Source organism: Oncorhynchus mykiss, chromosome 11 (assembly GCF_057628025.1).
Source record: "Oncorhynchus mykiss isolate SJ-2025 chromosome 11, ASM5762802v1, whole genome shotgun sequence".
NCBI classification, from domain to species: domain Eukaryota; kingdom Metazoa; phylum Chordata; class Actinopteri; order Salmoniformes; family Salmonidae; genus Oncorhynchus; species Oncorhynchus mykiss.
In genome coordinates, this window is record NC_143032.1 from 52,171,116 (window position 1) to 52,184,594 (window position 13,479).

Sequence of the window (13,479 nt, forward strand, 5' to 3'; positions counted from 1 at the left end):
TGATGACCTCGACCTTACCTTTCCTAACGATGTACGAGCCCGTATCCTTTTGAATATCTTTAATAGCGGCTCCATGATAGTAAATAGCCTACGATAAATCCAATAATTTTAATGGGAGATAACATAGCTCTTGTTCCGTTTTATACACAACAGCAATGACAACAAAAATAACAAAACAAAATTCATTCGAATATCTATGTTAGGTTGTCAAATTACTTTCATTACTTTTAATCGCATGATTAAAAATGTACCATTGTTTGTAAATTGCTGTCTTGTTTTAGGCAGTCTCAAGACAGTAGATGCTTCAACTGTTTCCCGCAACCTGAGCATCACCGGGATGTTCCACCTTGTTTATTTTGGGGAATGTCTCCGCCTACTGTAGGCTGCCCACCAATAACATTGCGCCATTGACAACTTATTGCACAGCAGACACCTTCACCCATCCTAATAAGTCAAACACCTCTCTTATACTTTCACTGGACATCAACTGTTCTCTTATTCAATAAACAAATCATTTTACAGCTATTATACATATTGAGGCCTGTGTGTTTCATTTTTTTATTTTTTATTCAAGGAACTTGGCTTCATACAAAATGTAAATGTAGAAACAACTGCAGAATTCAAATTCTGGCCAATAAACATAAATCAGGCAACAAAAACTCCGACCCAAATAAGGAATGTTCCATCTCTGTTGCATGGCTGGAACTATCATCATTGTTCAATACTATTTTTATATAAAGTAATTTTTTCCAACAAACCCCACAGATTATATATATATATATATATATATATATATACCGTATATGTATATATATATATCAAAGATCAATAAAAATGAACAAGAAATGAATACATGGTATCAAAAAAAGTACTACAGTTTTTACATGCACATACATTATCAGAACATGCAAACATGATTTTCTCCAGAAAACAGCCACATGTACACTGCAGTTGGTATGCAGAGAGAGAAATAGGAACAGTTCAATGTTTGGCAACCAACTGTGAGAGACTTTGGCGTGGATATGTTTCTTTTGAAATAGTACAGAGGCCGTAGAGATGAAGGAAGAGACTGATAGTATAAGTTTCAGTTTTGACCCACTACGGCAACATGTCAAGGGGAAATAATTGAAGGTACCTGTACAAGAATGTGGATCATTTTTACCATTACAGTTTATTCAATGTTTATGAACACCCTCCTCTGGACTGACCCCCCCTCTCTTAGGTGACCTAACATGGAACAGATAACCATTAGTATGACATTGTTTACTTACTTTTTAAGACACAAGTTGTTCCTTTTGACATCGTCAACGTGGGTAAATTGTATGCATGCAAATATATAAAGTTGCTGTATTTCTAAATATCCTCTTCATTTCTGCTTCAACTCGTTGTGCCGTACGCATTTTAAAATACATGTTTTATACATGTTTGAAAACGTTTTTTTTTATATATATAAAGATTTGGTCACAATCATGCTGTAGTATGAATCTGGAGATCTCCGCATGTAAAGCTACAATATGGATGAAGTATATGACCGTAGTGTCCTCTTGTTGCATAGCCCTACTTTCTCTGTCATCAAAACCCTGCTTCTGGGAAATATGCAGTACAGAACCCCGACGAGTGTGCAGACATTGCAACACCTGGCCCCGCTTACTGTATCTACAATACTATCAGTAATTGAGCAACACTTTTGCTGGAGTAGAGCATCCCTTAAACAGCACACCGTGCCACATTCCACCACCAATGTAGAATAGAAAAGAACCGAAACTCTTCCAAGCACTAGATTATCCATCCCAGGGAAACACATTTAATTTTGTTTAATATTGTATTAATATCCATATATTATCTGAAGCAGATGTGAACCATCAACATTATCGGTTACCATGGCTGGGTAGATAGAACGCTAGAAAGTGTGAACCATATTTATGCTATATCTGCTATATCTGACGGGCTAAAACCTTAACATAGAGGGGTCTGAGCCAATGGGGAGACACAGGGGGGTACAGTGTGCTGGTGCCAGGGGCTCGACTCAGAGTATACACTCATTAGGGATCTGCATCTATCTCTGCTTCTCAAGCACATCCATCCAAAAAGTGCACCCTGTTTGTTTCTCATCAGATTCCTTATGTTCTATACTAACTCTGCAGTTATAGCATTGAACCAGATGGTAGCTTGCGATGCTTTCGCAGTTGACTAACCTCACCAGGAAAGTGACTATACACTGCTGCATCTTCATAACTGTTGTGGACCAGGTTTATGATTTAAACATGCAGTGTTACTCTGATTGTGTCTTCCTAACTGGATTTATATGCTACTAATGCAGTTTTCATGTTTGTTAAGTGTTCATACGATGATTTTGCCCCAACCTTCGTCATCCCCACTCAAATTGATGAAATATATTTACCAAAAGGAAAATCACTCGTGAAAGTGATCAGCAATCATAGGTTAATTAATAGTGTACATTTAAAAAGCATGTCTTTTTCTTGAAGAAAAGTTGTCGTTTCTCAGATAAGGCTTTCTGTACATCTTGCTCTCCTGCAGAACTACCAAATAACTACTTAAGTGTTGACGCTTTACAGAAACGGGTTTGACTTTGCATCTTTACTACAGCATGTCTAAAAGGATAGGCACTTTGTTTTAAACATCTGAAGCAGACCGTCTGTAAGAAACATTCAACCTGAAATGATGGCAAACTTGAAGCAATTTACATAAACAAAGTTGTTTTTACAAGATACAAAATATGCACACAATGAAAAGATAACATATACCATAGTTGTATATAAAACCCATCACATTTCATTTCCTCTCCTCATTTCTCTGAAGTAGTAGTAGTGAAATTTGCAACGGTAAACAGTAACAAATCAACAATCACTGTCTGTAATGACAACATCGATCCCTCTATTCGATCAGGCTGTATCTTCTGACAGAAAGGGAATGTCATATAAAGGGCTTGGCTACTGTAAATCCCTTTATATCATGGAATGGTAAGAGTCCCAAAGCAAAGTAGAATAGCTGTTGTGCAGTTTTACTTTCAAGTGCCTTTCAAGTTTGAATAAATCTCTCGGACTACTTCCTTATCGCGTGTTGTTACAGATACTAAACAATACATGGGTGTCCCCCTGCTCATCACAGAGTTAGCAAAGAGGCCTGCTGCCTGCCCATCTCTATTGTGAGTAACTGTAGTAGAGTTTCTTATGTCACTATTTGGGTCACTATCAAGACTAGGTAAAGCATTTTTTAAGTTGGATGTTCTTAAAGTAATTCAGTTTGATAAAGAATCAAAGCAAAAGTGCCCTCAATTAAACATGCCACTGTCTTCAGTGCATAAGACAAAGTCGGATCAAACTCAATTACCAACAATTCACCGAATCCACATCCAATTTCATTTTCATCCAGTTACTAAAAACGGTGCTGCTTTGTTCACATTCAAATGAATCCCAACCCTTCCTTGGCTCCCATTAGCTTTACATACAGCAACAGTGTAAACTAAATCCTTAAAAAAAAGATGATAAAACTCATCACGATTCCTAAAAAAATGCAATAAAAACATCTGTTCAAAGCCATGCTAGCACCATTCATCCTCATCTGCCTCGTGGTAGTACCTGGGTGCCCTGGCGCCAGAGCCAGACTCCGGGCTGGCGTTGCCAATACCACCAAAGGTGAAGTGGTATCCGTTGGGCACCGCATGGCTCTGCTGGGGTGGCGGAGGCAGGTGGAGGGGCCCCGGCCCCATCTGAGGCTGTGCGGTCCGAGGGGAGCGTGCTCTGGCAGCATAGGGGCTCAGCAGCTCGTCCCGGAGGCTGCAGTACAGACTGCCCTGGCCCTGGGCTTCCCTGTGACTGTAACCCAGGAATGGCTCAGAGCTGATGCGGGTGACAGGGGAGGGGATGTGGGAGGAGCCACTGTGCAGCAGGGCGTTGTGCTCAGACAGCCCGCGGCTCAGCCGGCCAGGACTCAGGGTGGGCAGGCCACTGCTACACTGGGCAGACACAAAGTGCACAGGGGAGGAGTTGGCAGTCTTGTAGGCCACCCCGGGGCGGGGGGTCAGGGGGGTCTGGGGTAGCTGCCTGCGTCCACGGCTGGGTGTGCTAGCCCCTGAGGTCATCATCACTGGGCTGCATTTAACCGAACCACTACCCTAGATGAAAATTGGACAAAGCAATTTAAAACAATAAAAACGATGAGGTCATGGTCACCAGAAGGAAGGGAAAGACACCAACATTGGATGGAGAGGAGAGAGAGGACAGTGGGAGAGGACAGACGACACAACCAAGGAGGACAGGGCAGCAAAAGAAAGGAGAAGAAGACAGACAAAATGGACAGAAAATGGTGAATAAGAGGAAGAAGAGTGGAAAGAGAATTGAAAGGCCATGAGTGGTTGTACTAAAGGCAGAAAGAAGAGAAAGTTGAGTTTCAGCCGAGGCAGAAAGAGAAAGCAGACAGATCCTCATCAAGAGAGTTGCACACAAAATACACGGTGCTGTACTAAACCAGACAGACATATACTTATTGATAATGTGTAGTGTGTGTATTGTTCAGATTCTCATTGCGTACCTGATTCCTTCCCATGCTCTGCTCATATCATACCAAGCCTACAGTATACCCTGCCATGTTTTGTCCTGACATATCCTGCCGTACCCATACTGTGCCCTGCCCTGCCCATATCCTACCCTACCAATGCCCTCCCACCTGCTTGTTGATGCTGGGGTCTTGCACCTCGCTGGGGGAGGTGGCACAGCTGGTGGTGGCAGACTTGGTGGTGTGGCAGTGTTCCCTGCTGCCGTAGCGATCGCAGGAGTAGTACCGCTGCTTCTCCCCCGCCGTCGAGTGGTTCTTCCTCTCATGGGAGCGGCCGCGGTCCTGCACCCTGTCTCTAGACGAGGGCTCTGCAGCCGGGTCTCCTGGTGTACCTTAGGAATACACACCATGGTTAGGGTTATGGCCAGGGTTAGGGTTGGGGTTGAGGGTAAGGGCATAACCCTAACCATAATCTTGGCCTAAAGCTAACCCTAACCCTAGCCTTATATTCAAACCGGGCCTCAACCTACTGTAACCCCCCCCCCCCAATTCACCTCTTAAGCCCCATTCAACCGCTGATTGAACCCAGTCTATACCTCACTCCGAAAGAGAAGATTCTTAAACACGCACAAAGGCCAGACTACTACCACACCAAAGGCTTTTCTCCCCTAAAGTTCTCCTCTCCCCAGCATTGCCCTGCTAAGACAAGAGGTGCCTATTATTAGCAGGTCATTGGGTGTGTATGTCTGTCAGTCCCTTTTATCTTTGTGATAAAGGCCAGCTGCAGAGCTCCATTCTAACACCCAGGCCTGAACGATGCCTCCATGGCGCCCAGAGCGGATCTCTATAGACGAGCCCCAGCTGGCTGGGCTATGGTCTGCTTCTCACTCTCATGGTCCAAACACCCACATTTCGTGATCAGGGTATTGGTGGTGGGCACTCATATAACATACATAACAAGACCCCCTTTAACCTCACCGATAAAGTGATCCCTAGCATTGCACATTTAAAACACGATTGGCATTGCTGGCAAAAATAATATTACCCTGTGTTTCAAGAATACGATTGAGCACAATCTTTGATGTGTGTGTGTGTGTACTTGTAGTGTGTGTCATTGTGTATGCGTGTCTGTGTGTGGTGTTTGTGCACTAACCAGCGGTGCTTGGCGTCCTGTCGAGTGACCGCTGCTTCTTGTCCCTCTCTCTACGGTGGTGGCAGCGGTGGTGGTGGTGGTGGTGAGGCCTTTCCTGGATGCTGGGCGTCTCCAGGGTGTAGTCACGCAGGTTCGCCTCTTGGGGGCGCTGTGGGGCATGGGTGGACGCAGAGCGCTTCATCGGGCTGCAGTCAGGAACAGGCTGTGTGGAACCAATGAGGAAGAGGGATCACTGACTAGTGTATGGAAACTTACATCGCTGCTAAGCTGAGTGAAACGAGACCTGTTATACAGATGTTGATCTCTTCTCTAATCGGTTTTCAAAGTGAACTCGTAATCCAGCTGGAAATTGTAATCATCATTGTGATTATCAAACTGGAATGCTGATCGGAAAATGAGAACTGAGCGTATGGGATAAAGGAGACGTATGCACCTCACCGACTCCATTGTGAAACACCATTTCCACCAGGTGGAGACACATCTGTCCTACAGAGCCTCGCTGCAAAACATACGACTCACATGGTCCTCAACAAATATAGTCACCTAGATAGATTGCTGTTGGTAAAACCATAGACACGGCTACCAATTTCCCTAAGTCTTAGTTGGTGCTTGTGGATAAGAGCATAAAAGGGGAAACAGAAGCAATGCTTCCACCTGTAGCAGCAGACCCTTTCTCTCTTCAAAACAGCTCCATCTGATCACTAGTTTACTACTTACCAATTCCATAGGCTTGGTATCTAAGAGCAGGTTGGAGTGGGCAGATGTGTTTTAATGAGTGTTGTTCAGTCCCCGTAGAATGATGAAAGGAAAAGCCTCCTCTATGAGATGCACTTCACCTGGCTAGGCCTTTGATTTCAAGTTTTACACCGAGCTTAACTCTTATCTTAAAATCACTCGGTATATCTCCCATATTGTATACGACAGAACAGAAAACATGTAGACTGGGTTCTTAATGTACGACCAAGTGTCAAACACGGACCATACGGCAGAAGCATATGCTTGCGGGACCGAGCATTTTACACACCTGCACGGCTAGATAATACAAAATAGAATTTCGTTTTAGACATACTAGTACTTTGGATCAACAAACAAAGAAGATGTGGTGCAGGGGAGATACTGAGGGACCGGAGAAAGGGGTACATACGGCCAGCAGGGTCCCCGGGGAGTGGCGTGACTGGCTCCTCTGTCACACAGCGGAGAACCAGGAGGAGGATCATCGGAAGGCATCAAGCCAAAGAGACAGGAGAGAAAACGAGGTGGAGACGGAGAGGGTAACATTGAACATTTAAGACAAAGAATAGTGGAGAAGTAGCAGGAAAATAACAGTGGTGTTATTACATGCTTATTAAAAAGTAGTCATCCCTTTGTAAATATGACATAATTATGATTGAAGGGCCACTGAGGGCATTTGCCGTTCAGCACACCTTTTTATAGAAAGGGTAAACCGGTTATATCTCATTGTGTTTCAGCACCTGGTAATAAGACAGAATTACCCATTCCAATCAGACAGAACTGGTCTTCATGTCTTGTGATACTCAATGCCCCCATCTCTAGCCTAGATTCCTAGACCATGAATACTAAGATATCCTAGAAAACATATCTGGCTCTTTAGCTTTTGTTCTTGTGAGTCAAGCTTCTGATCTAGCAGAGGGAAAGTCTATGGGGTAGAGCTGCCCCTAGGGAATCAAAAAGGTTTCATCCATATTAAGAGGTGCTGAAACCACTAAATCAACATCTATTGCCTCTTATCATCCGGCACTCCAGTTTAAAGAGATTTGGGCTTAGCTTCTCACTGGGATTCAGGTGAGGGTTCATGTCGGCCCTGGGTGTCACATGTCAATACTGCACAAAGAGGATGTTGAGGAGGTGGAGGCAGGCTGGCTGGGAGATTTTACGCCCTGATCCTGTCTGGCATCGCCAGGGAGTGGGAAATGAGGCATTACCCCAAAAAGGGAAAACATTTAATTAAGCGATGGAAAACCAAGCCGGAGAGAGAGTGAAATCCATCAGTCTGTTTCAGGGTAGAGTTCAGACTACGTGCCTCCCCATTTCACTCTAACGATAGCAAGCCATCTCAGAAAGGCCAACTCTAATTGTCTTTGTTGAAGGATTTCCTGCCCTCGTTAGAAAAAGTGAGAAAAAGTAGACAGCAGGTCACGAAGCAATCTCCCTCTCCTCTCATCCAATTTATCCCCCTCTTTACATTCTCTATCTTATAGTAACATGATTACTCTCTTCCTCCCTGAATGCATGAGGGATCACCCCTTTCATTTTCTACCCACAACCATTTTGAGCCACTATAATTTTTGTATTTCCTTCTGTTGGCAGCAGAGGAAAAACGATACAGGACAAATAGTTGGCGGTCTTCCAGGCTCTAATCAAATTATTCAGGACTTCTTCTGTGCACTAAAAGTAGGATCAACACACATCTATTCTAATTGGCCTCTGAAAGGAATGCACTTAAATGCAACAATCGATCAACATAAATATCACTCAGGAAATGAGGAGCTGATTATATTTCTTGGGACGAATTGAAGGATTCATTTTTGTTATTTTTCAGCAGTTATACTGCAGTAATATTGGCTGAAATTGAACCCCTCATAAAGATAGCCACCTGACCATAGTAATCTGCCCGCAGTATAGCCACTGATGTGTAACAAATGCAACCACGCTTTCTCCAATATAGTTTAGTAATGGCATGCCGCATCCATCTGCTATGCTTCACAAATGATGTGTATGTTTTAGGGTGTCTTTACCTGTAGCTCTGCGTTGAGGCGGGGCATGGATACAGCCCTCCCCTGGCTCTCCAGTCCAGACCCAGGACCAGGCACTGTGCTGTCACTGGTGTCCATCTTCCTCATCTCCACTGACTCCTGGAGGACATAACACACACACATAAGCACGACGCATGCGCACACACACACACACACACACACACACACACACACACACACACACACACACACACACAGAGAGAGAGAGATACATGCTTGCATACAGATAAGTATATCCAGTCAAGTTAAGTACTAGGAACAGATACATCAGGAGAGAAAACGCAGGTCGCAGGCCATAATGTTCATGTGTGCGAAGGCCATGATGTTCACGTGTGCGAAGGCCATGATGTTCATGTGTGCGAAGGCCATGATGTTCATGTGTCTGTAATACAGCAGAGGGCAGTCTGGAATGGCTACAGTACCTGGGGAAGGGTTGTGTTTGGGACATCTTCAGACTGGCCCCTTTGGACAGGTGTCTTATTCCTGGGTCTGTGGACCTCTCTAGACTTCTCTGACACCCAGGAGGACGATCCTTTCATGGTGCCATCATGGCCTGGCCTGAATTGTTAATCATAAATAAATGTAGACGTTAGTCGTCATACAATGACTAACTGATTGTAAATTAAAATCGTTTTGTATTGTCTTTGATGTTAACGTCACGGCTTTGCCACAAGTCTTTGTCAAAGGCAAAACACAGTTACAACCCCCTAAAAATCGGGATTGTTTGAGACACTCCCCGAATGCTAGTGAACTCACAGTGTGCCTCCGTTGTTGAGCAGGGTGGAGCTGGGTCTAGGTAGGGCCTGAGGCTGAGGAAGTAGTTCACAGGGAGGCTCCATGTTGTTTAGCAGGGTGGAGCTGGGTCTAGGTAGGGCCTGAGGCTGGGGCTGAGGAAGAAGTTCACAGGGAGGCTCCATGTTGTTGATGGCCTTCTCCTTCTCTTTCTCCTGCTTGTAAGTCAGGGGCAGTATTGGTTTAAACAGAGCCCCCACCTTACCCTGTGGATGAAAGACAGCAAGATGCTCAACATACTGAACATGCACAATATTGATCCAGGTCTCTGCCTCCAGAATATAGTCAATTCAAATTCTGGAAATGTGAGTCATATTGGTTTTGTTAGGAGATGTTTGAAAAATGTTCATCCAGGGGTGAAATTTATGCCTCCTGGGCATCAGCAATAGTGTGTGTGTGTGTGTGTGATACCTGGGAGCCGGCAGCATTCTGTTGCTGTTGCTGCTGTTGCTGCTCCTTGAGCCTCTTGGCTCGGTTCTGCTTGTAGTAGTCAAAGATCATCAGGGCTGCATACACCTTCCCAACAGTAAGCTCATTGGCTGAGAGAGGTACACAGGGAAGTGGTTGATGAAAACCTCTGACTTCTCCATTATCTCATCCATCTGTATTGGTCTCATCCAAACTCTCTGATGCCAGTTTATCGCTAATACTATTCAGCCGAACCAAAGGTATCACTTGAAACAAAGAGGGATTTAGCTGTTTGAAGAAAAGTGCTGCATGCCAGGCTTGACAGAAGGAGAGAAGAAGTATCTGTTTAAAATGCCATTGTTCTCAGGTGAGATGCTTAGATCCTGCCACAAGATGTCAGTGGAGACAAAGCAGATGACTGGAATCTTAACTGACAGCCAAGTGAGAGCAAAGGTCCTACATGTTATGGCAACCTGTGTGTCATCTACAGTTTGGAAGGGGATCAACTCTTACAAGAGCAGCAAGTATATTTTTTGATTAAATTAGAAGCTGTTAGTATTGTCTTGCTAGGGCAATTGAATTTCTTCTGTCTTTTACCTAGTAGCCTAGTTAACTTCACTAGGGTAGGGGGCAGCATTCGGAATTTTGGATGAAAAGCGTGCCCAAATTAAACTGCCTGCTACTCAGGCCCAGAAGATAGGATATGCATGTAATTAGTCGATTTGGATAGAAAACACTCAAGTTTCCAAAACTGTTAAAATAATGTCTGTGAGTATAACAGAACTGATATGGCAGGTGAAAACCAGAGGAAAATCCAACCAGGAGGTACTATTATTTTGAAAGGCTGTTTTTCCATTGAAAGCCTATCCACCATACAAAGACTTAGGACCCAGTTCACGAGCTCTGTGGCTTCTTCTACATGTGGCCAGTCTTTAGGCATTGTTTCAGGCTTTTACCCTGAAAAATGAGGGAGATACAGCACTTTCAATCAGTGGCCAGCGGAAATTTCCAGACATCAGCCATGCGCCTGATCGGGAACATGCCTTTCGTGTTTCTCTTTTTCTATTGACAAAGCTTTTGTCCGGTTGAAATATTATTTATTATTTCTGACAAAAACAACCGGAGGATTGATTTTAAACATCGTTTGGCATGTTTCTACTAACTTTTATTGTACTTTTTAAAAACTTTTTGTCTGGACTTAGTGCATGCGCTTTGAGCATTCGGATTAGTGGACAAAACGCGCAAACAAAAAGGAGGTTTTTGGTCATAAAGAGGGACATTATCAAACAAAACAAACATTTATTGTCTAAAATGGAGACCTGGGAGTGCCACCAGATGAAGATCATGAAAGGTGAGTGATACATTTTAATGCTATTTCTGACTTTTGTGACACTCTCCTTGGCTGGAAAATGGCAGTGTGGGTTTCTGTGGCTAACATAATCGCAAAGTGTGCTTTGAGTATAACAGAACTCATATGGCAGGCTAAAACCTGAGACAAATCCAACCAGGAAGTGGGAAATCTGAGGTTTGTAGTTTCATTTAAGTGATTGCCTATCCAATATGCTGTGTCTATGGGGCCAGATTGCACTTCCCAATGCTTCCAGCAGATGTCAACAGTCTTTAGAACGTTGTTTGAGGATTCTATTGTGGAAGGGGGTCTAATAAGAGCTGTTTCAACAAGTGGACTAGGCTGTGGCCAACCAGTTGTTTACTGCGCGGTCACGCGGGCGCGCCGTTCCTTCTTTTTCCTCTGCAATGAATACGTTATTGTCCAGTTGGAATATTATTGAAGATTTATTATAAAAATACCCTAAGGATTGATTGTAAACATCGTCTGACATGTTTATACAAACGGTAATGGAACTTTTTTGACTTTTCGTCTGGATTTTGCACTCGCACATTGTGCCTTTGGAATAGTGAACTAAACGCACGAACAAAAGGTATTTGGACATAAATATGGATGTAATCGAACAAAACAAACATTTCTTGTAGAAGTGGGAGTCCTGGGAGTGCATTCCGGCGAAGATCAGCAAAGGTAAGTGAAGATTTAAATGCTATTTATGACTTTTGTTGACTCCACAACTCAGATTATTGAATATTGTGCTTTTGACGTAAAGCTTTTTTGAAATCTGACACAGCAGTTGCTTTAAGAACAAGTTTATCTTTAATTCTATGAAAAACATGTATCTTTCATCAAAGTTTATGATGAGTATTTCTCTTATTTGATGTGGCTCTCTGCAATTTCTCCGGATGTTTTGGAGGCATTTCAGAACATGGCACCAATGTAAACTGAGGTTTTTGGATATAAATATGAACTTGATCGAACAAAACATACATGTATTGTATAACATTGAGTCCTGTGAGTGTAATCTGATGAAGATCGTCGATGGTTAGTGATTCATTTGATCTATATTTCTGCTTTTTGTGACACCTCTCTTTGGTTGGAAAATGGCTGAATGCTTTCTGTGACTAGTTGCTGACCTAACATAATGATATGTTCTGCTTTCGCCGAAAAGCCTTTCTGAAATCGGACACTGTGGTTGGATTAACGAGAAGTGTTTCTTTAAAATGGTGTAAAATACTTGTATGGTTGAGGAATTTTAATTATGAGATTTCTGTTGTTTTGAATTTGGCGCCCTGCAATTTCACAGGCTGTTGGCGAGGTGGAGGTTAACACTTTTTTGGTTACTACATGATTCCATATGTGTTATTTCATAGTTTTGATGTCTTCACTATCATTCTACAGTGTAGAAAATAGTCCAAATAAAGAAAAACAATTGAATGAGTAGATGTTCTAAAACTTTTGACCCGTAGTGTATGTTCCCCTTCAGTCCCTACACTTTTTGGCCCTGACAGAGACATGGATTTCCCCAGACACCACTGCTACTCCAGCTACTTCATCTGACTATATGTTCTCTCATAGTCCGAGAACATCTGGTCGTCGCAGTGGTGGCACACTACTCATTTCTCCCAAGTGGAGATTTTCTCTTCTCTCCTCTCTCACCTGTTGATCTCCTCATTTGAATTCCATGCTGTCACTGCTCCACTCAAGCTTAACATTGATGTCATCTATCACCCAACAGGTGCCCTTGGAGAGTTCCTCAATGAGCTTGACACCTTGATAAGTACATGTTCTGAGGATGGCTCACCACTCATTATACTGGGCGACTTTAACCTTCAGCTTCAATACATTTCTTTCCACTCCTTTTCTCTTTTGACCTCGCCCTTTCTCAGTCACGTCCCACTCACAAGGCCGGCAATATGCATGACCTCATCTCCACTAGAGGCTGTTCACCTACTAATCTCACTGCAACCCCCCTTCATGTCTCTAATCACTACTTTGTTTCCTTTTCTCTCCATCTCTCCTCCAACCCCACAGACTCAGCCCCTACCCAGATGGTCATGTGCTGCCGCATCTTCTCTCTTCCTTATGCTAAATCATTCTCCCTCCTGTCACCTGACTCTGCATCTTCGACCCTACTCTCCCTCCCTTTCTGCATACTTTGACTCACTGTCCCCTTTCCTCCCAGCCAGCCCTACCTTTCTCTCCCGCTTCATGGCTGAGTCACTCACTGCGTGCTAACAGAACAGGGCTACGAGCAGCTGAGCAGAAATGGAGGAAAACTAAGCTTCTGGAGGACCTATCATCCTGCAGATTCATGTTCTGCAACATTGGTAGCGTACAACCTGTCCTCACACAGGAAGCGGCGCTGGTCCTAATCCAGGGACTTGCCTACGGAGCAGCAAGGGGAACTGCACCTCCTTACCTTCAGGCTATGCTCAAACCCTACATCCCAACCTGAGCACGTTCCACCACTTCTGGTCTCTTGTCCCTCT

General features: G+C 43.7%; 1 protein-coding gene across 2 annotated transcripts in view; it reads right to left on the minus strand.

Annotated features, from left to right (window-relative positions):
* Nucleotides 1-544: 544 nt before the first annotated feature.
* Nucleotides 545-13,479, minus strand: part of LOC118936269 (voltage-dependent N-type calcium channel subunit alpha-1B) — a 146,754-nt gene continuing 133,819 nt past the window's right edge. For both annotated transcript variants that reach the window (XM_090190400.1, XM_090190399.1), the window contains 8 exons: nt 9,646-9,773; nt 9,199-9,440; nt 8,865-9,000; nt 8,425-8,541; nt 6,813-6,851; nt 5,669-5,870; nt 4,687-4,907; nt 545-4,135 (listed from right to left, as the gene is read on the minus strand). In XM_090190400.1, the coding sequence (XP_090046526.1) occupies nt 3,563-4,135; nt 4,687-4,907; nt 5,669-5,870; nt 6,813-6,851; nt 8,425-8,541; nt 8,865-9,000; nt 9,199-9,440; nt 9,646-9,773 (1,658 nt within the window). In that variant the 3' untranslated portion in view covers nt 545-3,562. The remainder of the gene's footprint in view (nt 4,136-4,686; nt 4,908-5,668; nt 5,871-6,812; nt 6,852-8,424; nt 8,542-8,864; nt 9,001-9,198; nt 9,441-9,645; nt 9,774-13,479) is intronic.